The sequence below is a fragment of the Dipodomys merriami genome, unplaced genomic scaffold (assembly GCF_024711535.1).
Source record: "Dipodomys merriami isolate MVZ:Mamm:240054 unplaced genomic scaffold, mDipMer1.0.p SCAF_30, whole genome shotgun sequence".
In the NCBI taxonomy this organism is placed as follows: domain Eukaryota; kingdom Metazoa; phylum Chordata; class Mammalia; order Rodentia; family Heteromyidae; genus Dipodomys; species Dipodomys merriami.
This window is the reverse complement of record NW_027204493.1, coordinates 1386610-1412753: the sequence shown is the minus strand read 5'-3', so window position 1 is coordinate 1412753 and position 26144 is coordinate 1386610. Positions and strand designations below refer to the sequence as shown.

The following is a 26144-nucleotide window of genomic DNA, read 5'->3' as shown; positions in this document are numbered from 1 at the left end:
CATGTGCCAAAGTAAAATGTTGCCCTACTTGTCAGTGTGGTGTCACCTGTCAGTTTCTGGGAAGAATCAGGAGTACTTTAGTCTGCTGTGAATTTCTATGTAAGCTATTTATGATCCTCTGAGAAATCAGGGCACATTAGAGCCTGGTGCCTGTAATCCTAGCTACTCAGGAAGCTGAGATCTATGGTTGGCTGTTTGAAGCCAGTCAAGCAGAAAAGTCTATGAGATTCTTATCTTCAGTTAACCACTCAAAAAACAGAAGTGTTGCAAGTGGTGCTGTAGCTCAAGTGGTAGAGCGCTGGCCTTGAGCTGAAGAGCTGAGGGACAGTGCCCAGGCCCAGAGTTCAAGCCCCATGTCCAATCAAAAAACAAACAAACAAACAAAAACAGAAAACCCCAGAAGTGGTGCTGTGGCTCAAAGTGGTACACCTCTAGCCCTTGAGCACAAAGAGGCTCAGGGACAGTGCCCAGACCCTGAATTCAAGCCTCACAACGGCCCCCACCCAAAAAAAAGGCTTTATAATATTACATGCAAATTAAAAGTAATATCTAGGGACCTCCATCCGTGCCTATTATTAGATGGAGAATGAGTTGATCTCAGCATCAAAGGAATTTTTCAGTCAGTTGGAAAAGACTCCTCTGAGGAGATCTGACCCATAAACTTAAAGTCAAGTAAAGACAGGCTAGAAGCTGGGGAACCTGAAAACAAGATGGAGAGAGATCTAAGTGTTCTCTGCTTGCTCTGTGTGTGTCCCTGAGCTCTTTTGCTCAAAGTTGGAGCTCTACCACTTTGAGCCACAGCTCCACTTCCTGTTTACTGGTGGCTAATTAGAGATAAGGAGTCTTAAAGACTTTTCCTGCATGGGCTGGTTTCAAACTGCGATCCTGGTTTGCTCAGCCTCCTGACTGGCTAGGCTTACAGGCTTACGACACTGTCGACTACTAGCTAGACTGAATTTCTTGAGAATTGTATCCTGTCTTAATCATCTATGTCTTAAACTTGATACCAAACCCTGAACCACGCGCATACTAGACAAATTCTCCACCCCTAAACTTTGTCCCCCAACTCTTTTTTTTTTGGGAGGGGGGGTCCAGTCGTGGGGCCTGAACTCTGGGCCTGGGTGCTGTCCCTCAGCTCTTCAGCTCAAGGCTAGCCCTCTACCACTTGAGCCACAGCGCCACTTCCAGCTTTTTTTCTTTTTGCTTATGTGGTGCTGAGGAATCGAACCCAGGGCCTCATGCATGCAAGGCAAGCGCTCTACCACTGAGCCACCTTCCCAGCCCCTATCCCCCAACTCTTAAAGATGGAATATAATAAGTTATATTTGCAATCTTGCTTAAAAAATAAGGTTTTGAGTCAGGTACTTATGGCTCACAACTGTAATCCTAGCCACTCAGGAAACTGAGATCTGAGGATCACGGTTCAAAGCCAGCCCGGGCAAGACACTAATCTCCAATTAATCACAGAAAAAGTATACCTAGGGCTTAAGTGTTTTGCCTTGAGCAAAAAGGAGCTCAGGAACAGCGCCTAGGCCCAGAGTTCAAGGCCCAGGACCGGCAAAATAAAAAAATAGGGTTTTGTCGCCAACTAGGGAGAGTCGATAAAAGAAGTACTATTGTCTCTCTGCTATCACACTTAAAACTATAGAGCTTGAACGTCGTTGGAGCGACTCTTCACACCTTTAGAGGTTTGATTCCAAAGCAACAAAGATCAACCGCGGTGAACAACTGCTAACAATTTAAGTCGCCGCAGAATCATTGGGCAACCAGGACATCCTCCTTCTCCAATCGCGGGGAAGTACTGAGAAAGAGCTCTCTGGATTGGCTAGAAGAAACATCACTCCAGGCTCATTCAAATAGGGTGTTTGCTGGCCAATCACAGGCAGCCCGAGCTTACCGCCCGCGGGTGGAGCAGAGCCTGCGGCAGGAGGCGGATCTCCCAAGTGAAGGGAGAGGGGCGTGGCCTCCGCCCAGGAGCTTTTCGGCTGGTGGGCGGGGCGTGCGGGCCTGGGCGGGGCGAGCGGTGTCTGCGGCGGAGCCGGATGCGGGCGGCGCCGCGGCCGCCGAGGCCCTAGGGATGGGCGGAGCCCCGGCTGCTAGTGCTGGTGGCCGCCGCCGCTGCCCAAGCTGGGGACCGAGCCGCCGCCTCTGCTCCCGCGCGTCGTGGCTTCCCAGGCGGCGGAATGCTGGGGAAAGGCGTTGTCGGCGGTGGCGGCGGCACCAAGGCGCCCAAGCCGTCCTTCGTGTCGTACGTGCGCCCTGAGGTGAGCGGGCGCCGCCGGGTTCCACGTCGGGCTGGAGCGGCCGGGGCAGGGGCTCCGGGGCCCCGCCGCCGCCGCCGCTGCCGCGGGCCGGGCGGGAAGGCGCTTCCTGCCGGTGTGCGGGGCGGGGCGAGGCCTCCGGGCGCTCGGGGGCCTCCCGCGGCCGGGCCCGGGCCCCGGGGGGGGGGTGCCGACGGGCAGGTGCCGCGGGCCGGGCCCCGCACCCTGACGTCGTGGGATGGCCCCGTGGCCCGGGACGCCCCGGGGGACCCCGGAGGGGAACGGGGGGCTGTCGGGCGCCGCTGCACGGTCGGAACCCCGCGGGGCCCCGCGCGCATCCCGCGGCCAGGTGAGGCCGGACCCGGTCGGGGAGTTTTCCGGGCTGGCCAGCCGCAGCCGCCCTCGGACGCGGCCGCGGGCCAGCGCGCCCGGGGTGTGGGTCGGCCCTGGCCTCGCTGTCCTCCCGCACCCCCGACCCCGTCCCCCCGTGAACCTCCGCTGTCGCTTCGTTCTCCCTCCACCTCCAGTGCAGCCTCCCTGCAGCGTTCCTACCTACAAGTCCATCCATTGGGAAAAGACACTTTCTGAGCTCCTACTGTGTGCTGGGCATTTGTGAGCCGAACGTAGAGCCCTCTGCTTTCCCGGGGCGCATAGGAGGAGTGAGAGGAGACACTGGGCTAACCGAACATAAAATGCAGCACGGATCCGGTAGATCCGAAGCTAAATACAGAGAGGAAGGACATCCTTTTTCGTCCTTGTAATGGTGCTCTGAGCCAAGACGAGGAGGATGCGAGGAACTGCGGAGGGGGGTCTGGGGAGGCAGCCCCAGCTGGGCCGCCCAGTGAGGGTCTGGCGGCTTGGAGGAATATTACAGAAGCCAGCGTTAGGAAGCCCGGGGAGAGGCGTGGGGGAGGAAGGTGGGGCCATGAGAACTCCTGGACAATTTTGAAGGGTGTGTGTCTATGCGTATGTGTATGTATGCATGCCTGTATGCCGGTGCTGGGCCTTCAGCGAGGGCCAGGCGCTCTGTCCCATACCTCTGCTATGTGAACCACAGCAGAACCTCTGGCTTATTCATTTATGAGCGTCTCCATCCGTGTGAGCTGGCTTGGAACCTTAGTCTTCAAATCTCAGCCTCCTGAGTGGCTGGGTTTACAGTTGTGAGCCACCTGTACTTGGCAGATTTCAAGGCTTTTTGAGCCTTAGCTCTTAATCATTACCTATGAATGCTTTCTGATTTTGGACTTGGGCTTGTGAAAGGTTCCCCCGCCCCCACCCCTCCGGCCCCAGCTCTTTAATCAGTAACGTACAGAAACAGCCAAATTCAGGCCAAATTCATTGTCTTCCCACTTTTTACTTGAGTAAGGTGGACTAGTGGGACTACGGGCGATCTGGGATTTGGGCCTGAAGCCATTGCTTATGTATCTTCAAGTTCAAGATGAGTGTTTTTCCCCAGTAGAGAGTATTTTTGAAATGGGTCGTTTATTTAGTTTTAATTTTCATATTAAAAACTACTTCCTCTGTTAGTGCTTGATATGGAGTCAGAGTCATCTTAAATTTGCAGCACACTGTAGTGTCACATGTAAATAATGCAGTTGGTTTCTCCTTTTTTTTTGTTCAGTTTTTGTTTTTTTTTGATAGAACCTTGGTTGAAGGGCAGTTGATCTATAACCTTTTTTTGGGGGAGGGGGTCCGGTCGTGGGGCCTGAACTCTGGGCCTGGGCACTGTCCCTCAGCTCTTCAGCTCAAGGCTAGTGCTCTACCACTTGAGCCACAGCACCATTTCCGGTTTTTTTCTTTTTGCTTATGTGGTGCTGAGGAATCGAACCCAGGGCCTCAGGCATGCAAGGCAAGCGCTCTACCACTGAGCCACCTTCCCAGCCTGATCTGTAACCTTTCTTAGCAAGATTAAACTCATGAGTGGGAAAGTCTTCTGAAATGTGGCTAGAGTTCAAGAATGTTCAAATTCTTCACCGACCAAGTGCTCATGTTGTAATTAGACATGTTTGCGCTCTTTGCCCACAGGACCTGATCTATTTCCTTTGAGGGATAATTAGGGAAGAGGAGTGGTTCAGTCCTGGAATATGCCTGCAGTGGTCACATTTTTAAGATCCTTAAAGATATTTTTTATTAAAATAATGCTGTGCATATTCTGTACTACTTTGTTGTAGTCTGATTCTAAAAATACTTTGTAACAGGATAAAGCTCTTACCTGAATTGTGGGAGGTTCCTTAAAGATTAGGCTAGGAGGAAGTGAGAAGACAATTTATTTTTAAGTGCTTAGCCTTGCTAGGCCTCACTTATGGGAATTGCATGTAAGGAGCACTAAGGAATTGTTGTGTGCCTTAGAGCCCTGAATCTGGTAACTTCTTGGCTTACTCTATGAGATGAGTCCCTCAGAATACTTCTTAAGACAGAGTCCACTGTCTCTATTCACCTTTCCTACCTGTTGCATTTATCTCTAATGTTTGTTGTGCTATCACTTCTTTCCTACTGATTTCTTCTTTTTCTTCCTTTTTTCCTCCCACAATGCTGAAGATTGAACCCATGGTTTCACTCATGATCAGCATATACATTACCATTTAGCCACATCCGCAGCCCTATCAGTTCTTTTTTTTTTTTTTTGTCGGTCACGGGCTTGAACTCTGGGCCTGGGCATTGTCCCTCAGCTCTTCAGCTCAAGGCAAGCGCTCTACCGCTTGAGCTACAATGCCACTTCCGGTTTTCTAGTAGTTTATTGGAGATAAGAGTCTCACAGACTTTCCTGCCCGTGCTGGCTTTGAACTGTGATCCTCAGATCTCAGCCTCCTGAGTAGCTAGGATTACAGGCATGAGCCACTGGCGCCCGGCTTTATCAGTTCTTTCTAATAGGGATACTAGCTGGGAAATTGCAGTGCGTCAGATGCTTTTTTTCCCCTGGGATGCTCTTATTGAGCTGCCAGAACAATCTTTACACTTTATGATGTAATGATACCTGTTCCTGTGATAAGCTTGCTCTAGGCTGATCAGATCTTGGAAGGTTCCAGTTTCTGCAGCCATTATGTTGCCAAAGAAACTTATGAAGAAGCAGCACTGGGCTCCTCTCTGGATGCTACATTTAAAGTGTTAGAAGTTGGTGGGCCTATTTTTTCCTTGGGATCAGAATGGACTAGCATTTGCTAGCCTAAAATGAAGGAAAATAATTCACTCCATCTTTTAGAATTGGATCTCTGCCAGAGTAACTTCAGTGGTTTTGTCATTGATCTTCCTAAATCAGTGAGTGTGATAGGTAAAATCTTAAACCATAGCTTAGGACTTCTGGTCTTAACAGCTCAGAGAGTTACTGGTAAGTAGGAAGCTGATGCTTCTGAAAGTTGAGGTGAGCAGAGAGGAGGAATTTGGGTACATCTTGATATTTGATGAATGGTACCTAAAAACATCTCAGTATCCCATCTTTGCCTAGCCTCAGGCACAGGGTGAAAAGGATATTGGTGGCTGCAGAGGAAGTTTGGGTGCTAAGTTGGTTGTAGTTTAGGTTCCAGATCCATTTTTCAATGTCTGTGTGACTTATTATGATGTCAGAGCCATAAGTGTTCATTGTAGAAAAATAGAAGGATAAAGATATTAAAAAATTAAGATGGGCTGGGAGTGTGGCTCAGTGGTAGAGTGCTTGCCTAGCATGCATGAAGCCCTGGGTTCAATTCCTCAGTACCACATAAACAGATAAATCTGGAAGTGGTGCTGTGGCTTAAGTGGTAGAGTGCTAGCCTTGAGCAAAAGAAGCTCAGGGACAGTGCCCAGGACCTGAATTCAAGCACCAGGACTGGCAAAAAAAATTAAGAATTATGAACTTCTTAACAACTCTTCATGTATTCCTTTCAGATATGTGTGTGTATTTGTGTGTTTCACCAAAATTAGATTAATATTGCCACTTACAATCTACTTTTTTCACTGAAAATACATTATAAATTTCTTTCCATATCGATGCTAAGATACATTGCTTCATTTTACTTTATTTATTTATTTATTTATTTATTTATTGGGTCCGGTCGTGGGGCCTGAACTCTGGGCCTGGGCACTGTCCCTCAGCTCTTCAGCTCAAGGCTAGCGCTCTACCACTTGAGCCACAGCACCACTTCCAGCTTTTTTCTTTTTGCTTATGTGGTGCTGAGGAATTGAACCCAGGGCCTCATGCATGCAAGGCAAACACTCCACCACTGAACCACCTTCCCAGCCCTTACTTTATTATTTATTTATTTATTTTTTGGGTCCGGTTGTGGAGCCTGAACTCTGGGCCTGGGCGCTGTCCCTCAGCTCTTCAGCTCAAGGCTAGCGCTCTACCACTTGAGCCATAGTGCCACTTCCGGCCTCAGGCATGCAAGGCAAGCTCTCTACCATTGAGCCACCTTCCCAGCCCCCCTTGCTTTATTTTTTGTGTGCATACTATCTCCTCAGTTTTGTTGCTCACAACAACATGTGCTTTACCACTTGAATCATACCTCCAATCTAGCTTTTTTGCTAGATAATTGAAGAGGGAATCTCTTGGACTTTTCTGCCTGGGCTGGCTTCAAACAGTTATCCTCCTGAGTCCTTAAGATTCTAGGGATGAGCCATTAACTCTTTGCACATCATTTTAAACTCTTTTTGGTCAACAGAGGGTTGTGGATATATTAAATAACACAAAACAGCCTAAGCAGATGATTTTCTGATGATTTTCTACTTAGAAACTTTTTCTTCTGCTGAATGACAATTCTGATTCTTCAAGACTATCAATTACCTGGTTTGGTAATTTATATTAATTAGAAGTGCTTAGTGACTGTGCCCTGAAGCGTGTAAATAAATGACAATAAGATGTATGTAAGAAAAAGTTCCTTTTTAACAAGAAACAATTCATTGTGGTAAGGAGCTATCAAAGCTTCAGGGTGCTTTAGTGTTCTGTGAAAATGACCTGGAAATTTTTTTTTTTTTTGGTCGGCTGTGGGACTTGAACTCTGGGCCTGGGTGCTGTCCCTCAGCTCTTCAGCTCAAGGCGAGCGCTCTACCACTTGAGCTACAGCGCCACTTCCGGTTTTCTGGTGGTTTATTGGAGATAGGAGTCTCACGGTCTTTCCTGCCTGGCCTGGCTTTGAACGGCAATCCTCAGATCTCAGCCTCCTGAGTAGCTAGGATTACAGGCGTGAGCCACCAGCGCCCGGCTCTCTAGTCTGTTCTTGAAGTGGCTCTCTAGTCTGTTCTTGAAGTCTCTCTCTCTCTGTACCCTTCCCTGGTTTTTTTTGTTGTTGTTGTTGTTGGTCATGGGGCTTGAACTCTGGGCCTGGGTGCTGTCCCTTAGCCCTTCAGCTCAAGGCAAGTGCTCTACCACTTGAGTCCAGCACCACTCCTAGTTTTTTGGTGGTTAATTGGAGATAAGAGTCTCACAGACTTTCCTGCCATGACTGGCTTTGAACAGCAATCCTCAGATCTCAGCCTTCTGAGTAGCTGGGATTACAGGCACGAGTCACTGGCTCCCAGTTCCCTACGTCTTTCTTTCTTTGTGATACTGGGGTTTGAACTCTGGCTTTCTGCTTGCTAGGTAGGCACTCTTGAGACATGCCTCCCTGCTTTCAGTCCTTTTTATTTTGGTTATTTTGAGAGGGGATGTTGTTTTTTTCCAGCCTGGACTGGACCATGATGTGATCCTCCTATTTATGCTTTTTGTTGTAACTAAGAAGACAAGCATGTTTTGGCCTTTTTCTGCTATGATGGTTGTTTGTGAACTTTTTTTTTCCATTGCAGAAACTTGAACTCAGGGCCTTGAGCTATTGCTTTTCTTCTTTGTGCAAAACAGATGCTCTACCACGTGAGCCATACCACTTGAGTCATACCCCTACCTCTGGCTTTTTGCTGGTTAACTGAAGAGAATCTCCCATGCTAGTTTTTAAAAAAATTTTTTTTAATTGAGATTAGGTGATTACATATATTTCACAGTATTGTGGAACAGTGATACTTAAAGTCACAAATTTTAATCTTCACAAGGCAAATTGTCATTATCATGGTCTATAAAGTTTGTGAATTCTATGAGCTTTGACGATACAACTATTTCTTCCACATCAGGTGATATTTACATTTCTTTCCTTTTGTTTTGTGTAAGCTGTCCCATGCTAGTTTTGAAACCTCTTCCTGAGATCTTAGCCTCCTGTTTTGCTAAAGTCATAGATGTAAGCCACCAGCATCTGGCTCTTGTGAACTTTTTGATCAGGCTGGCATCAAACAATTATACTACTGATTTCCACCTCCATTATCCCTGGTGCCCAGCTACTTTTTTTTTTGTCTGTGTGAGGCTTGAACTCAGAGCCTGTTTGTGTTCAAGGTTAGCACTCTACCACAGTACCACTTCCAGATTTTGAGTGGTAATTGGAGATAAGAGTCTCAGGGGGACTTTTCTGCCTTGGTTGGCTTCAAACTGTGATCCTCAGATCTTAGCTTCCTGAGTAGCTAGGATTACAGGCATGACCTTTTTTTTTTTTTTTTTGGGTCTGGTCGTGGGGCCTGAACTCTGGGCCTGGGTACTGTCCCTCAGCTCTTCAGCTCAAGGCTAGCACTCTACCACTTGAGTCACAGTGCTACTTCCGGGTTTTTTCTTTTTGCTTATGTGGTGCTGAGAAATCGAACCCAGGGCCTCATGCATGCAAGGTGAGCGCTCTACCACTGAGCCAACTTCCCAGCCTTTTTTTTTTATTTTTAATAAGCCATAACTCCATAACCTTTTGTAGCTTACTAATACATTTTGAATGCATTCAGTACTTATTTGTTATCTATTGTGTGTTTTTTTCTTATGAAGATACTAAAATATATAGCTCGGTTTCTCTCCTCAGAAAGCTCTACCAATCTACTTACCTACTTATTTATTTATAATGCTGGGGATCAAATCCAGGTCATTGTGCATGATAAGTGCTCTATCACTGACCTACATCTTCAGTCCCACCACCCTCCAACTAATTTTCTGATAGGAGAATTTTTCTCTTTGAAATTAGAGGTTATTAATAGAGATTTTATGTGTGTGTATGTATGTGCACGTACGTGCTCATGCATGCGCGCGCATATGCACATGTGAATACGCAGATACTGGGGCTTGAATTCAGGGCCTGCGTACTGTCTCTTGAGCTTTTTTGCTCAAGGCTAGTGCTCTGTCAGTTGAGCCACAGCTCTACTTCCAGCTTTTTTGGGGGAGGTGGGGGTGGGAGGATAGTTAATTGAAGAGTCCTGTCCAAATGACTACAATCCTCAGATCTCAGCTTCTTGAGTAGCTATGATTACAGGTATAGGCCAGCCATTGACAGTGATTCAATAGGCCTTTCAAGGACATAAAAAGTTCTTCCTAAAATAATCACTTTCTTAGCTGTGGCTTTAGCCTGATGATCTGTCCAAAACTTCCGCTTTTTCTCTCTTGCATGTGCTTCCTGTGGCATCTCCCTGTGTCAGATCCAAGTTCTGCAGATGTAGCATCAGAAAGCATTGTAAGGCTCTTCCTGCAGCCTGATGAAACAACTGCCACTCTTTTTTTTTTTTTTTTTTTTTTTGTTGGTCGTGGGGCTTGAACTCTGGGCTTGGGCGCTGTTCCTCTGCTCTTCAGCTCAAGGCGAGCGCTCTACCACTTGAGCTACCGCGCCACTTCCGGTTTTCTGGTGGTTTATTGGAGATAGGAGTCTCACGGTCTCTCCTGCCCAGGCTGGCTTTGAACCGCGATCCTCAGATCTCAGCCTCCTGAGTAGCTAGGATTACAGGCGTGAGCCACCAGCGTCTGGCGACAGCTGCCACTCTTATAGTCATCCTCTTAGAATCAGATACTACTCTGAGCTACTACTATTTCTTAAGTGGAATAACCAGGACTTGGGGGTTTAGAAGGTAGCTCAGTGGTAGAGTGTGTGGTTAGCATGTGCAAGGGATAGAGCTCCAGAACTAAAACCAAAACAACAAAACCTGACTTCTAAAAAGGCTAATATTAGAATTTCAGGTTGTGGGAACCTATACTTTAAAGTTCTATATCTTTTCTCTGAATGTCCTCAACAGGATATTAGATATTCAAGGAATACTTGGCACAAAACCATACTATATGACAGTGTATATTAGAAATAATCTTTTGTAGTCGAAAGTGAGGTTTTGTGTCTGATTCTGGGGATTGAACTGAAGGTCTTGTACTTGCTAGCCACTTTAGGTTTGCTCCCAACTCTTGTTGTTATTTTGTGCTTGAGATATAGTTTTGATAACTGTCTGAGCTTTCCTTGAACTAGCAGTACCTGCTTCTACCTTTTGATTAGCTAGGATTATAGGCAGGCATGTATCATTATATCTGGTTCAAAAGCCGTTTTTTATCCTGTTAAAAAAAAGTGTTATGTTAAACTCAAATTGCAGTTTGGAAGTTAGAAAAATGAAATTCTATGAAGTCATAATGGTGCCCTAACCAAAGCAGGGCTCCTATTTTTCTGTTCCCAGAAAAATATGTGTGTGGAGCTTATTGTGTGGTTTCTATGTCTGAAGTATTGTTGACCCATTTGGGGATAGTTTTTAATTGAAGATAAGAGTCCCATGAATTTTCTTGCCTGGGTTGGGTTTGAACCATGATCCTTTCATCTCAGCTTCCTGAGTAGCTAGGATTTCAGGTGGAGGCAGCTATGCTTGGCAGTACTTTGAGTTGTTTTAACAGAAGGAAACCATCCTCATGTTGTTCATCTATAGGTTTTCACCTTTTGATAAGAAACCTATGAGTTTAGAAAAAGGCTGAGGCAAGTCCTTGGCCTTATTTGGGTTATGTTCCTGGTAGCAGCCACCTGTGGGCCTAATATGAAGTTAAAGTAGAAAGGCAGATGTTTCTGGGTATGTGGCCTTTTTTTTTTGCCATTGCTGGAACTTGAACTTTGGGCCTGGGTGCTTTCCTGGGGCTCCTTTTGCTCAAGGTTAGCACTTTACCACTTGAGCCACAACTCCACTTTTGGCTTTTTCTGTGATTAATTGGAGATGAGAGTCCCACTGACTTTCCTGCGTGGGCTGGCTTTGAACCACAATCCTCGGATCTCAGCCTCCTGAGAAGCTAGGATTACATGTATGGGCCACCTGGCATAGATGGCATTTTGATCAAATACACTTTCAATCACATTGATAAGCCAAAATTGTCTCAGTTCAACCAAAATTGTCTCAGTTAAGCATCCCAACTTCACTTTCATTGAAGTATGTTTTATGAATCTTCAAAAGGAACATTTTTTTTTTTTTTTGGTGGGTCCTAGGGCTTGGGCACTGTCCCTGTGCTCGTCAGCTCAAGGCTAGTGCTCTACCACTTGAACCACAGTGCCACTTACAGTTTTCTGGTAGTTAATTGGAGATAAAAGTCTTAAGGACTTTATTGTTCAGGCTGGCTTTGAGCCGGGATCCTTAGATCTCAGCCTCCTAAGTAGCTAGGATTACAGTCATGAGCCACCGGGCCTGGCAAAAGGAACAATTTAAAATGAACCTTTTGAGATAAATCGGGGGACTAGTATTGAACAAGAATAATTATTCTAGCCTCTAATCTTCTGAGAGGAAGAAGGAGGAAAGTACAAATACAGATAGATTCTAGGAGGGAGTAAATCTATCAGGTGGGAAGATCTATGGCCTTACTTCCTTTATTTCTCTCTGCATATCATGTCATAAGTCTAAGAAAAACAAAGCTTGTTAATAACTGCTTGTATTAGCTGAAGATATTATCACATTCAAGCTTTGGTTGTCTACCTGAATAATTGGAATGATAATACTCATCTTACATGATAAGTATGTGTGAATATTTATGAATATTAACTATGATTTACATATAAAGCCCTTGGTGGGATTAGTCTTCAGAAGATATGGACTATTACTATTATTCAGAAGGTGGTTAGAGACACTATGATATTTCATAAAATGCTTAATCATTAATCTTAGAGTGCAGAGATCTTTCGTAGCTATGGTATTAATAAAAGTGAAGTAGTTTGTTGGGGTGGTGTTGCCACGGTATCATGCCAGGAAAGAACACTGTGTGGTAACTCTTAGAATAATTTTCACTATCTCCTGAAGTTTCCTTTCCTCTTTTTTTTTTGTTTTATATATTTGAAAATGATTTGATTATATATGAAATTCCAACCTAAAGAGAGCACATAACCATTGACATTTCACCGATAACATTTGCTTTTGACATTTTGCTACTTTCAATTGTGTAGACATTTGGTGAAGAACATATCTGAGGTCTATTGGGCCTCTCTGCCAAAGTCTAAATTTTGTCCGTTTATTGTGTTTATTCAGTCATGCATTTAGGAAGTGAGTGAATCTGTGTGAAACTGAAACCTTTTTATTAATGTATACTAAAAAAGAAATGAATGACAGAAAGTAAGTCTGCTAAGCTGGGCACCAGTAGCTCATGCCTGTAATCCTAGCTACTCAGGAGGCTGAGATCTGAGGATCACAGTTCAAAGCCAGCCTGGGCAGGAAAGTCCATGAGACTCATATCTTCAATAAACCTCTCAGAAAACCGGAAGTGGTGAAGTGGCTCAAATGGTAGAGTGCTAGCCTTGAGCTGAAGATCTGAGGGACTACGTTCAGGCCCAGAGTGCAAGCCTGACAAAAACAAAAAAACAAAACCAAAACCAAAAAAAAGTCTGTTCAGCAGGCAGTGTAGCAGGACAAATGGAGAGGAAAGAGGACAAAGTACTATCTATGCAATGGGCATAGGACAATGGACCAGTACTGGCAGCTCACACTTGTAATCCTAGCTAGTGAGGAGGCTATGTCACCCTATACAAAAAGTCCTTGAGACTCTTTTCTTCCATTAACCACCAAAAAGCCAGAAGTGGAGCTGTGGCTTAAGTGGTAGAGCACTAGTCTTGAATGAAAAAGTTTGGGAATAGTGCCCAAGCCCAGAGATCAAGCCTTTGTAGCAGCATATACGCACATACACAAATACACACACACAGTGTGTATGTGCGCGTGCTCACACACTAAATAGAACAATGAAATCAGTGGAAATTGTTTTAAGAAGAAGGGAGGTGGGATAAAAGAAACAGGGTAAAGTGAATGGGATATGTTGTATGTACCTATGAAAATATTGTAATGAAATCTCCTTTGTAGAACTAATGTATGCTAATAAAAATCTTAAAGATTTGAGTGACTCATAATAAAATCATAATTAGTGAAAGTAAAATAAAATTGTCTCTGGGATTAATATAACTTTGTTTCAAAGGTATTTATTTACAAGGCTGTGCCATTTTTATTTGCGTTTCTTCAAACAAGATTATTGATTTTTCTCTCTGTAGCCTATCCTTCATCATTTCTTGCAGACCTGGATGATGAGCAATCTGATAGAAGTAGTATGCTACCTTTGTTGGATTTGGGGGAAGAGAGCCATATGACAGCAGGGCTTACGTATGGTTCAGGGTCAAGGAAGTCCAGGCCACAGTGGCAAAATGTTTTGAAAACTGTTAAGTCTACCTTTATCTTGGGTCTTACCAGCCCATGTCATACAATGGTCCTGGGCTGCTGGGTGTTTATTCTCAATAATTTAAAAATACCTGAGGCTGGCACCAATAGCTTACACCTATAATCTTAGCTAGTCAGGAAGCTGAGATCTGAGAATCCCAGTTGCAAACTAGCCTGGACAGACAAATCTTTGATACTCTTATATCTGATTAACCAGGAAAAAGCTGGGGTGGAGGTATGGCTCAAGTGGTAGAATGATAGCTATGAGTGAAAAAGTTGAGTGAGATTAGCACAAAACTAAACCAGTTAAAACATGAGAGCAGGTTTTTGCTAGCCTGAGATACCTTATCTTAAAAAACAAACTGCCTTGAAGAGAATGAACCTAGTTTTTCAAACAAAATTTCTGCCTTTTCTCTATATGTAAAATCGAATCCCTTACATTACATGTTTAGAGATAGTATAGTTTTCTTTCTCTCCCTTTTATTTATTTATTTATTTTTGCCAGTCCTGGGCTTGAACTTAGGGCCTTGGTACTATCCTTAGCTTCTTTTGCTAAAGGCTAGCACTCTACCACTTGAGCCATAGCACCACTTCTGGCTTTTTCTGTTTATGTGGTACTGAGGAGTTGAACCCAGGGCTTCATGCATGCAAGGCAAGCCTCTACCACTAAGCCACATTCCCAGTCCCCATAATTCTCTTTCATCCTTGGTCTCTCAGTAGACATGTGACCTAAACAAACTGCCAGGAACAGCACTTTGCCCAGTGGGCTAGGTTTTGGTGGTGAGCACTGTTAAAAGAGAGAGCCTGAGACTGAGTTGCTTGGCATTAGCAGAAAGCTCTGTTTATCTCCAGAGCCTCCTGGGCATGGCTGCAGATACACCTCAGTACCCCCCTTCTTTGATTCTAAATACTGTCTATCCCTCCTGTCCCATGCGTATCTACCTGCCTACTCATCATCATCTGTATCTTCCTCCACCCCAGCTTGCTTTGCTTGGCTTTACTTGGCTTGACTAATCTCTTATGCTTCTTTCCCCATTTTGTTTTAATGACCACTGTCTGCTACCTGCTGAGTAAGAAACATAGTCCTGTTAAAAGGGTGACAGGAACCGGAACCCCAGTGTATCTGCCTGAGATTTCAGTGAGTATGCCAGATATGATCTGGTAGCAGACAGAAAGGATGGGGTACACCAAGGCTCAGAATGGGCAAGGCTGTCAGCGTGGCTGTGCTGAAACAGAGTGGCAGCTGAGAAAGAAAATCATCACAGTAGAAGGTTGGGATGGGAAGGAGGTGCTATTGTATTATGGGAGAGCCTTTGATTTCCTGGCCCACCCACTTGATGTGGACCTCAGACATGTGACTTCACCTCTCTGAGACTTCTTTCTTATAACATGGGAATAGTCATCTTCCTTGCAGGCATATTTTAAGACCAAGAATAAATAAATCATGTCTCTGTAACTTAGGACCAATTGTGGCAGATACTCACAACTGTTAGGTGCTAGAATTACTAATAACAACTTGAAGTGAGAGATTGTTTGTTTGACCGTTGTTTTTGTGTACCTGTCATTTGCTAAACTTTAGCTGGGTTAAAATTAGAAATCCAGGGAACAGTGTGTACTCAGGAGCTTCACATTGTATTGGGGAGACAGCAGGTCACCAGATGGCTCTGATGCACAGAGGTGGCTGACTCTGGAAGAGGGAAGCATGCCCAGAGTGTTCCAGAGCACAGTGGAGGACCTACTGGGCAGCCCACTATGGCATCTGGTCTTGTGTGAAGGCTGTGTAGGCCTTGAAAAGGTCGGCATTGAAAGTGGGATGGTGTGTGGGAAGGAGAGGTCTAATGCAACTCTCAGGCAAGGGCGATAGCTTGAAAGGCTCCTAGGTGCATTGGGACTCTTAGGTTGGAGTGTCTATCTCCATCTCTTACATAAAGTATGTGTACTCTGGCATGACAGTGATAGAGAAATTGTAAGGAATATGATCAGCGTGCTACTAGGACAGACAGGATTGTTTCCAAGATTCTTTGAGGATACTTTCTTTTTTTTTTGGGTCCGGTCGTGGGGCCTGAACTCTGGGCCTGGGCGCTGTCCCTCAGCTCTTCAGCTCAAGGCTAGCACTCTACCACTTGAGCCACAGTGCCACTTCCGGCTTTTTTCTTATGTGGTGCTGAGGAATTGAACTCAGGGCCTCGAGCATGCAAGGCAAGTGCTCTACCACTGAGCCACCTTCCCAGCCCCTGAGGATACTTTCTAACATGTCATATTTAGCATTTGACCACATTGGCCCTTAGCAAGCTATAAGTACCTTCTCTTGTTCTTGCCCTGCTCCAAGGCATTTGACTGCCCCCCCCCCCCATTTAGCTAAGCTAGAGCTTATAGAGCCATTCTAGGGGAGGTGGTAGATGGGGAGGCACAAAAGCCAATACCTTATGTATCTGTAACTGCCATTAGTCACATACCTTAGCTTAAATGTAAGGCAATGAAAACTAATAAACACCGTTCTAAGGCAACATACAGTTCTCACCTTTGGTATAATGTGGTATTTATGAGCATGGTTTTGGAACGAGGCAGAGCTCTGCTGCTTGTTAATTGAGTTTGGCCTGGGTATTTACTTCTCTGAGCCTCAGTTTCCTCATCAGTGAAATGGGGATAATAGTAATAATATCCAGTTCTGTTCATAAGGTTACTATTTATCTTACATGAGGCCAGTCATAGAAACATGTTAACATGTACCTGGCATGTAGTGTTAATTTTTTAAACAATTTTTTTGTCTTTCCCTTTTTGGTACTAGGGATGGAACCCAGGGAATTGCACTTAATTAAGCAAGTGCTTTACCACTGAGGTATGTCCCTGCCCCAAATTTTAACTGTTTTGAGTGCTAGATCAAACAGGTTCTTGTCATGCTAGGCAAGTGCTCTACTACTGAGCTATATAGGTCAGGCCTCTAAGAGTGTTTATTGTAGTTGCTGTTATTTCTTGCCACCCCAGACTGCAGTGCATGTATCTATATTTTCATGTATTGTTCTTTGGGTCACCAGTGTGGGTCCTGATGGTGGCAAGACTTGCCCTACATTCCCTCCCAGCCTTGTCTTCCTTGTATTCCCAGAGCTATCCAGACTTGATGTCTGGAAATGGGAAGCAATGATATTGTGGAAGAACTTGGTTTCTGGAAGTTTTCAATTCTGGTTCATCCACTTGGCGGTGACCTCAGACATGGGACTTCACAGCTTTGAAACTTCTCACATGTAAGAGTACATGCTTATCTTGAGAATGAGAAGAAATAAATCAGTATACCCAGCTCAGAACCAGACAGGGTGCCTTTTGTCTTGGCTAAGTATGCCTATACCCACCATGGCCATCTTTCCCATCTACCCAGAGGGCATTGCTTCCTGCAGTTTTCTTTTATAGTAAGTAGGTTCTGAAATTTCTTTCTATCCTGTAGCCATATCTTTTCTCTCAAGAGCCTCAGGATATCCTGTGACGTCCTGAGCTGATACCTCTAATTCAGCTTAGCTTCCTCTAATTTGAAGTTACCACCCCCAGTTTCTGCCAGCACCACCTCTCCCCCATTCATCCATAATTTTAAGCAAGTCACACTCCTCAGGGCGCTCTTTGTGGTGTTTTTGGTGGCTGTCTGTCTTGATTTGTATTGTCATCTTCCCTGCTTAGCCACCCCCACTTGCCTGGATCCACTTATCAGAAGAGTTTGACTTTCCTCTCTACTTATCACTGCTTCCTATTTGTCCTACCCTGAGATCCTCTGCATGCCATGGGCCCAGCTCCTGCTGAGTATAGGATTTTGCTGTCATTTTTCCACCTAAGAGCCTGCCATCAGTGGATCCCACTTGCTTCTGCTTTTGTTAAAAAACCTTAGCTTGGGTTTAGGAGGCTTTGGGTCTGACCATTTCTTTTCTGTGTGACCTTGAATTCTCATTTCCTGATTTATGGTTTTTGAAAGATGTATTTTGTTCAATCGACCTTTTAGAGAACCGTATGTGCAATACAAATGTAAAAGTAAAAAATAATAATGAGATTCAGCTGTATCCTAGAGGCTTGCATGGGGAAATATGGTAGTCATCTATATTTTTCCCCCACCCTTTCAGATATTGATCTCTTCCTTATCCACTATTAAGAATGGGGAGCTGTCCCTGAACTTTTTGTCAAGGCTAGCATTCTACCACTTGAGCCACAGCTCCATTTCTGTCTTTCTGGGTGGTTAACTGGAGATAAGAGTTTCACAGACTTGCCGGGCGCTGGTGGCTCACGCCTGTAATCCTAGCTACTCAGGAGGCTGAGATCTGAGGATCCCGGTTCAAAGCCAGCCCGGGCAGGAGAGACCATGAGACTCCTATCTCCAATAAACCACCAGAAAACCGGAAGTGGTGCTATAGCTCAAGTGGTAGAGCGCTCGCCTTGAACTGAAGAGCTGAGGGACAGCGCCCAGGCCCAGAGTTCAAGCCCCATGACCGACCAAAAAAAAAAAAAAGTTTCACAGACTTTTCTACCAGGACCGGCTTCAAACTGCGGTCCTTAGCTCTTAGCCTGTTGAGTAGCTAAGATTATAGGTATGAGCCCACCAGTGCATAACAAACTGCTTAATCATTCAAGACTGTGACTATCACTGAAAAGTGTTGCTAGGATCAAGAATTGTCTCTTTGTTATGTTTCATGTCTCTTTGTAGGTTTTCATGGACAGTTTACTATCCATCAGAGTTATATGCTAGGAGTCTACTCTTAATTAACAATCCATAAATGTAGTAGTTTGTATCATTGATTGATGAACATTTTATAAGAAATCATGCCAGGCACCGGTGGCACCTGTAATCCTAGCTACTCAGGAGGCTGAGGTCTCAGTATTGCGTTCAAAGCTGGCCTGGGCAGGAAAATCCATGAGACTCTTTTTTTTTTGTTGGTCATGGGGTCTGAACTCTGGGCCTGGGTGCTGTCCCTCAGCTCTTCAGCTCAAGGTGAGTGCCCTACCACTTGAGCCACAGCACCACTTCGGCTTTTTTGCTTATGTGGTGTTGAGATATCGAACCCAGGGCCTCATACATGCAAGGCAAGCACTCTACCACTGAGCCACCTTCCCAGCCCTCCTTGAGACTTGTATCTCCAATTAACTAGCAGAAAACCGGAAGTGAGACTGTGGCTCAAGTGCTGGAACTCTTGCTTTGAACTGAAAAGCTCAGAGACAGGCCCAGGCCCAGGCCCAAAATTCAAGCCCCATGACTGACCAAAAAAAAAAAAAAAAGGAGAAAGAAATCATATTAATAAAGCATAAAAGACGCTATAAGGACAGCATACACAGGGTATTATTTGGGCATCCAGAAAAGAAGTTTCTTACTGTTTTGGTGGAGGATAGTTGGATGAGAAAGCTTCACAAAGGACCTGTGCTGTGTGGACAGTGGGTTGGATAAAGAGTTGGACAAACAAAACTAGGGACAGTAGATAGGGTGGAGAAGTGGGTACAGTAGGCCCCACACAGAAGCAGTGAGGCTGGCAGTCACAGGAGCATGCCAGGTGGTAGTGGATGAAGTAAAAGAGTGGCAAGAGAGAGGGTAGATGTGGACTGATGCTGAAGCATTGACAGGCAGGAGTTACTAGAATGACTCCCAGGTGTGTGGTACAGCTAGCCAGACTAGCTACGATCCAGGAGCAGGCTTGTTGAGGGCTCTAGGCAGAGGTAGTGATGCTAGCTTTGACAGGTGATTTTGAAGGACATAAGGAGCATGTCAGTGCAGAAGGTGATTAGAATTGTCTAGATCTGAAGCTCTGATGACAGATCTTGAGTGAAGAGCCATTTGGGCATCATCAGGTAAAAGTTGAAACACTTGGAGTGTGAGTGCTACTCCAGGGAACCCAAGCTTGTAAGAGGCAAAGAGGATCCTTCCTGGAAAGGACTTCCAAGAGCAGCTGGGAAGAGGTTGGTTATTTAGCTTGCAGCTACCTTCTACTCACTGCCCAGTCTCAGTATAAATGACACTTTCTGAGGGCAACAGTCCTCTTTAACCTTCCTGGATATGGTAGGTATTTTTGCTGTGTTCTCATTTTACCCTGTACTTCTCTTAACCTAGCACATATCTTGGTTAATGCTGTCATTGAGGGACTCCACATAGTCTGGAACTGTAGAGACTGTGTTGTGTTCATCCCTGTTTTCTGTGCCTAGAATAAAGCAGGTGTTATAAAGAGTCACTGTCCAATAAATGGAAGTGTGTGAATTCTGAGGGAGGGACAGGCTCAGTGCTTAGGACTAAGAGATGATTAGCAGGGAGAGGCAGGTTGAATTATAGTTCTAGTCAAGTAAACCAAGACTTGAGACCCACCTCACTTAAACTGGCTTAGTCTTAGTTCCTTATTCTCTAAAAGGAGTACATTAAAAGTAAACAGAGTTGTGAGGATTATATGAGATAGTGCATAGAGAGAATCTTTTGTAGACTTCTAGGACTTCTTGCAACAGTTACGCAATGATCTAATTTGTTTTGTCTGAATTCAAGAAGGCAAAGGTCTTTTTTATCCTCCTCATTTGGTATAGGATATACAGGAGCTGTTTGTTAAAATGAATGGGTATGTATTAGAGGTTCATTATCTTGCAACACTAACTAAGCATACACCTGAGGGTTACTCAGCCTCAGTGGAGCCATGTGATTTTGAACCTCTTCTTTGCAGAAATGGTTGAGAACTTTCAGTGCTGGGCCAGTTACATATATGATGAGGATTCCTGTAGGTATGTCTCCTTTGGGCCGTAAGCTTGGTGGAGAATGGGTGACAATCCAACATTTATACCTTGTCTTTGAGAAGGAGAGTGCTTCTGGCTCAGCCTGAGTGGGGTTATTAGATGAAGGGGTAGTGGCAGCTGCAAGTCCTGGGAGCGTTGATACTCACAGTGGGAGTCAGAACAGATGTGGCTAGCCAGCTCTCTTTGATCTTTGAGTTAAAACTTGTGGAAACTAGAAAGCTTATTTTCCATGCCCTTATCTTCTTTTTCAAATTAAAACAAAGATTAGCATAACACTGAGGTAAACACTGAAATGAGAAATTAACAACAAAAACCCAGTCCTGATTCCACCACTATGACAGAACTACCCTTCATTTATATGGTGCCTCTGTTCTTATTGAATTTATGCCACTGAGATAAATAACTACCTTTACATATCTGGACATGCTGTGACTCCAGTGCCAACAGTTTTTGTCTTTCTTTTGTGCCATAATATCAAGGTTGGTCCAAACTCAAATGTAGTAGCAGAAAGTGCTATTCATAGTTTGTAGGGCTTGTATGTGCATTTGTGCCGGTACTGGAGCATGAACTAGGCGCTGTCCCTTTGTTTTGCTCAAGGCTGGCATTCTACCACTTGAACCACAGCTCCACTTCTGGCTATTTTCTGGTGGTTAATTAGAGATAAAAGTCTCAAGGACTTTCTTACTCAGGCTGGCTTCAAACCACAATCCTCAGATCTCAGCCTCCTGAGTTGCTAGGGTTATGTGTCTGAGCCACCAGCTCCTAGGTCATTTCAATTGATGCATTTCTTGAAAACTTGTTTAGCTTTCATATGAAATAATTTTTGAAAAGGAGCCAGTAGAACCAGTTCTGCCTGATTCTACCTTTATTTCCTGCACATTGAACATGATAGTTCATAAGGTCAGTGAGGAATTTTAAGTCACATTTCACAGCTATGGAAGTAAGATTATCTCCATGTACTGATTAGGCATTTGACAGTGTGTGTCAGAGGTGAAGGATAGTAGATAGAAGGAGCAGAGGCATAAGGAAGATTTTGGGCTCCCCATGGAAACCAGATGTTGGGTTAAGAAGCTCCTATCACCTTAAGCAACGAGGAGAGCACAGAAGCAGTGGTTAAAGTGGTTCATTAGTTGCTGGGCAAATTCACTACAAGATCTGGAATGATGCCAGGCCCATACACCTCTGTTGCCCTGCTGCAGTTCTTTCTGTGCAGGCTTCACCAGTAATAGTCTTTTGAGATTAACATCATATACATGGCAGCCTTTAAGGAAATGCTTTCTTTTCATAGTATATATTATAATATGGAGTATTTGATGATACCACCACATTAGTGCTCAAGTCTGGCTATTATTTCTTAATCTTCCATATACTTCTTTGGCTCGTACTGAATTTAGAATCAATAGTTTGTGTGTGTGTGTGTGTGTGTGTGTGTGTGTGTGTGTGTGTGTGTGTGTGTGTGTGTACGTGTACGTGTACGTGTACGTGTACGTGTACATGCTCGCACTGGTCCTAGGGCTTGAACCCAGGGCCTGGAATTTGTCCCTGACCTTTTTGCTCAGGGTTACTTGAGCTACAGCCCCACTCCTGACTTCTTTTTTTTGTAATTTAGTTGAGACAAAAGTCTCAACTTTCCTGCCTGGTCTGGCTTTGAACCATAATCTTCAAATCACAGTCTCTTGAGTAACTAGAATCACAGGAATGATCCAAAGGTGCTATGTTCTCTGAGCTTTTTTGCTCAAGGCTAGCACTCTATCATTTGAGCCACAGGACCATTACTGCTATTTGGTGGTTAATTGGAGATAAAAGTTTCATGGCCTTTTCTGCCCAGGCTGGTTCAAATCATGATACTAAGATCTCAGCCTCTTGAGTAAGTAGGATTCTTTAAAAAATGGTGCTAGAGGTGTGGTTCAAGTAGTTGACCACTTACCCAGCAAGAATGAGGCTCTGAGTTTAAATCCTAGTACTGCAAAACAAAAACAAACAAAAAAACCAACAAATAAGTGAATGAAAAAACAAAATGAAATAAATTTTGAGACAAGGTCTTGCTATATAACCCAGGTTAATGTTGAACTTGCCATCCTCCTGTCTTACATCTAGAGTGCTGGGACTACAAACATGTATTACCGAATCAGTTGGAAAAAATATGTAATGTGTAAAAAATTACGGAGTAGCCAGGTACCAGTGGCTCATGCATATAATTCTAGCTACTCAGGAGGCAGAGATCTGAAGATCATGGTTCAAAGCTTGCTGGGGCAGGAAACTCTACAAAACTCTTTATTTCCAATTAAGCACCAGAAAACGGGAAGTGAAGCTGTGGTTCAAAGGGGTAGAGTGCTAGCCCTGAGCAAAAAAGCTCAGGACAGTGTCCAGGCCCAGAGTTCAAGCCCCATGACTGACCAAAAAAAAAAAGAGTGTTTCTAAAACTTCTTACTAGACTTTTTTTGTTGTTGTTGGTTGTGGGGCTCGAACTCTGGACCTGAGTGCTATCCCTCAGCTCTTCAGCTCAAGGATAGCACTCTACCACCTGAGCCACAGCACCACTTCCTGTTTTCTGTGGTTAATTGGAGATAAAGGTGTCATGGACTTTCCTGCCTGGACTGGCTTTGAACCACGATCCTCAGATCTCAGACTCCTGAGTAGTTAGGATTACAGGTGTGAACTGCCAGCATCCGGCCTTAATCATTATTAATTGAATTATTCAACAAAATATTTTCAGTACTTAAAATATACAAGGCCAGTATTAGATTCTGATGATAAAGTTTATTGAAGGATGGGGAGGTAGGTTTAAATAATTAAAGAATTTGAAACAACAAGTTTGACGTGCTAACAGGAACGAAGGCCGGATTGGAGAAGTACATATGCAGAGCCTCATATTGCCATGTCAAGGCATTTTTACCATCTCATGACTAAGTATCACCTCCATTTGAGGGTGGAGAAGTGATTCGGAAAAACAAGTACTGGTAGACCAGTTGGACAACTATTGCAGTGGTCTAGGTAAATGATGATAAATACTTTTTAGAAGAATATACTTTTTAGAAGAATATAAGAGGAGCATAGATTGTGGATGAATTTAGTAGGTAGTATTGATAGAATTTGGTGATAGCTTGGTTATTGAGGGCAGAAGGATAAAGATAACCACTAGGCTATATACTATTTGTGTGTGTGTGTGTGTGCGTGTGCGCTTGGGCACACGCATGCAAGTAGTAGGGATTGAACTTGGAGGTTTCAAACTCTTGCTTAAGTTTTTTGCTTAACACTGGCACTCTGCCACTTGAGCCACACCTCCACTTCCAGTCTTTTGCTTGTTAATTGGAGATAAGAGTCTCAGATTTGTCTGCCCAGTTTGCTTTGAACCATGAGTAAGATTATGGGTATGAGCCACTGGTGCTTGGTTAGCTGTATGCTCTTGAAGGGAGCACAGAATTTCCTGTACAGTATGTAGCAAGGTATTCATGGTTGGAGTCTTTTCTGGATTTGTGAGTCATAAGATACTCATTGAACTCTCAAGGGTTGGTTGAAGTAGCAACTAAGAGACTGATGTCCTAGGAGACACAGTGCAGTAAGATGAGGTTAAAACTCTCAGCTGGTGTGCGTGAAGCACCAGTGTCATTAGACTCATTACTTGGGGTTCTTAGGTGTTGGTTTCCTTCGGGGAAAGGAGGCTTCCTCTGCCCTCCCACACATAGACCTTCTTGGGCCCTTTCTGTGTTGCCTTCCTTGACCTGAAAACAGGTCTAAAAGTGCTTGACTGATCATTCTGTCTTGTTTTTTGTCTTTTCTTTTTTTCACATAAGAAGTAGTATGGCATCTTGCAAGGTGGTACACATAGGGGTTAGAATACCTAAGTTTGAATTCCACTGTACCACATTGCCGTTGGTCTGTTCATTAATATGATGGATATACTCATGCCTATGAAAACACTACCTCAAAGACTTGCTGTGAGGGTTAAATAAACTAGTAAATATAAAACTGTTAAGTAACAGTTTTTAGGACCCAGGGAATGTTTATCAGGGTGCCAAGTGGTAGAGTGTTTGCCTATCATGCAAGAGGTCCTGGCTTCTGAGAGAGAAAGAGAGAGGGAGAAAGAAATGAGGAAGGGAAGGAGGAACAAATCTGAGACTCTTATCTCCAGTTAACCAGCAAAGAGGTAGAAGTAGAAATGCTGCTCAAGTGGTAGAGCATCAGCCATGAATGAAAGAAGCTGAGCAGGAGTGCTAGCCCTGGAATTCAAGCGTATAAATAAAAATAACACCAACCAAACCAAACAGACAAACAAATACATGCAGCAAAGATTGGAGAAACACAAGGAAAAACAATCACTTGAATTATTAATGCTATGCTGTATTTAAAATGCAACTTTCTATTTGAAAAAGGAAAATCTCTTGCTGGGTGCTGGTGGTAATTCATGCCTGTAATCCTAGCTACTCAGGAGGCTGAGATCTGAGGATCGAGGTTCAAAGCCAGCCTGAACAGGAAAGGCCTTGAGATTCTTATCTCCAATAAACCTCCAGAAAACCAGAAGTGGTGCTGTGGCTCACGTGGTAAAGTGCTTGCCTTAAGCTGAAGATCTGAAGGACAGCACCCAGGCCTAGAGTTTAAGCCTCACAACTGACAAAAAAAAAGGAAAGTCTCACTTTCAATTTATTACTATGCAATATGTGGGTTCAAATTTTTTTCCTCTCAGATTTTTTGGGTAGTAGAGAAACCAGTATTATATGATCATTCTTTAAAAAGTAGGGTAACTTAAACATTGATGTTGTATCTTTTCAATACTTTGGCACCAAATACAATAGGGAAAAAACTAAGTTTTGCTATCTTTAGCAATATTGAAGGATGCTGCTTGTTGGAGTTGGCCCCTCTGGCTGGATGAAATCTGGCTGAGAACAACTTTATTTCTACTCAAAGCTGGTGATGTAAATATTTGTAAAAGTGTTTTGACCTGTGAGATCTTTTTTGTGACCCCCTATCCCTACCTCAGTTCTTTTCAAGATCTATGATCTTTCTTTTTCTTTTGAAGAGATGTGCACTCTGAATATGAACTTGGTGAGAAACCAGCAAACTGACTCTTCTCCACCCCCCACCTCCCCTTTGGTCATGGGGCCTGAACTCTGGTCCTGGGTGTTATCCCTGAGCTCTTCAGCTCAAGGCTAGCACTCTACCACTTGAGCCACAGCACTACTTCCCGCTTTTTCTGCTTATGTGGTACTGAGGAATTGAACCCAGGGACTCATGCATGCAAGGCAAGCACTCTACCACTGAGCCACCTTCCCAGCCCTGATTCTTTGAGAACCAGTAGACCTCACTGCCATCCAGCAGATCCTCAGGAATAAGTAGCTGAGTTTAACATGGAGAGTTTAATTGCGACATTTCTACATGTGTGTGCAGTGTATCCCAATCACCCTCCTCTGTCACTCTCCTTTTTTCCCTCATAGAGCAACAACAGATTTCATTATTCTATTTTCATTCATGCATACAGACCACTTAGGCCATATTAATCCTCATATGCCCTCCTAGGTAACAAAAACACCCAGCTAGTACCCTTGCCCCCATCCTTAGCCTGTTGTTTTCCTGCCATTCCTTTTTTTTTTTTTTGTAGGTTGTGGGGCTTGAACTCTGGGCCTGGGCGCTGTCCCTCAGCTTTAGCTCAAGGCAAGCACTCTACCACTTGAGCCACAGCGCCACTTCCAGTTTTCTGATGGTTTATTGGAGATAAGA

At 44.2% G+C, this 26144-nt stretch overlaps 1 protein-coding gene across 2 annotated transcripts in view; it reads left to right on the top strand.

The window, feature by feature from the left end:
* The first annotated feature begins 2086 nt into the window (after positions 1–2086).
* Positions 2087–26144, top strand: part of Mtmr12 (myotubularin related protein 12) — a 74916-nt gene continuing 50858 nt past the window's right edge. Inside the window, exon 1 of one of the 2 annotated variants that reach the window (XM_070040979.1) lies at positions 2087–2264. In XM_070040979.1, the coding sequence (XP_069897080.1) occupies positions 2184–2264 (81 nt within the window). In that variant the 5' untranslated portion in view covers positions 2087–2183. The remainder of the gene's footprint in view (positions 2265–26144) is intronic. The other variant, XM_070040978.1, reaches the window with a different exon arrangement.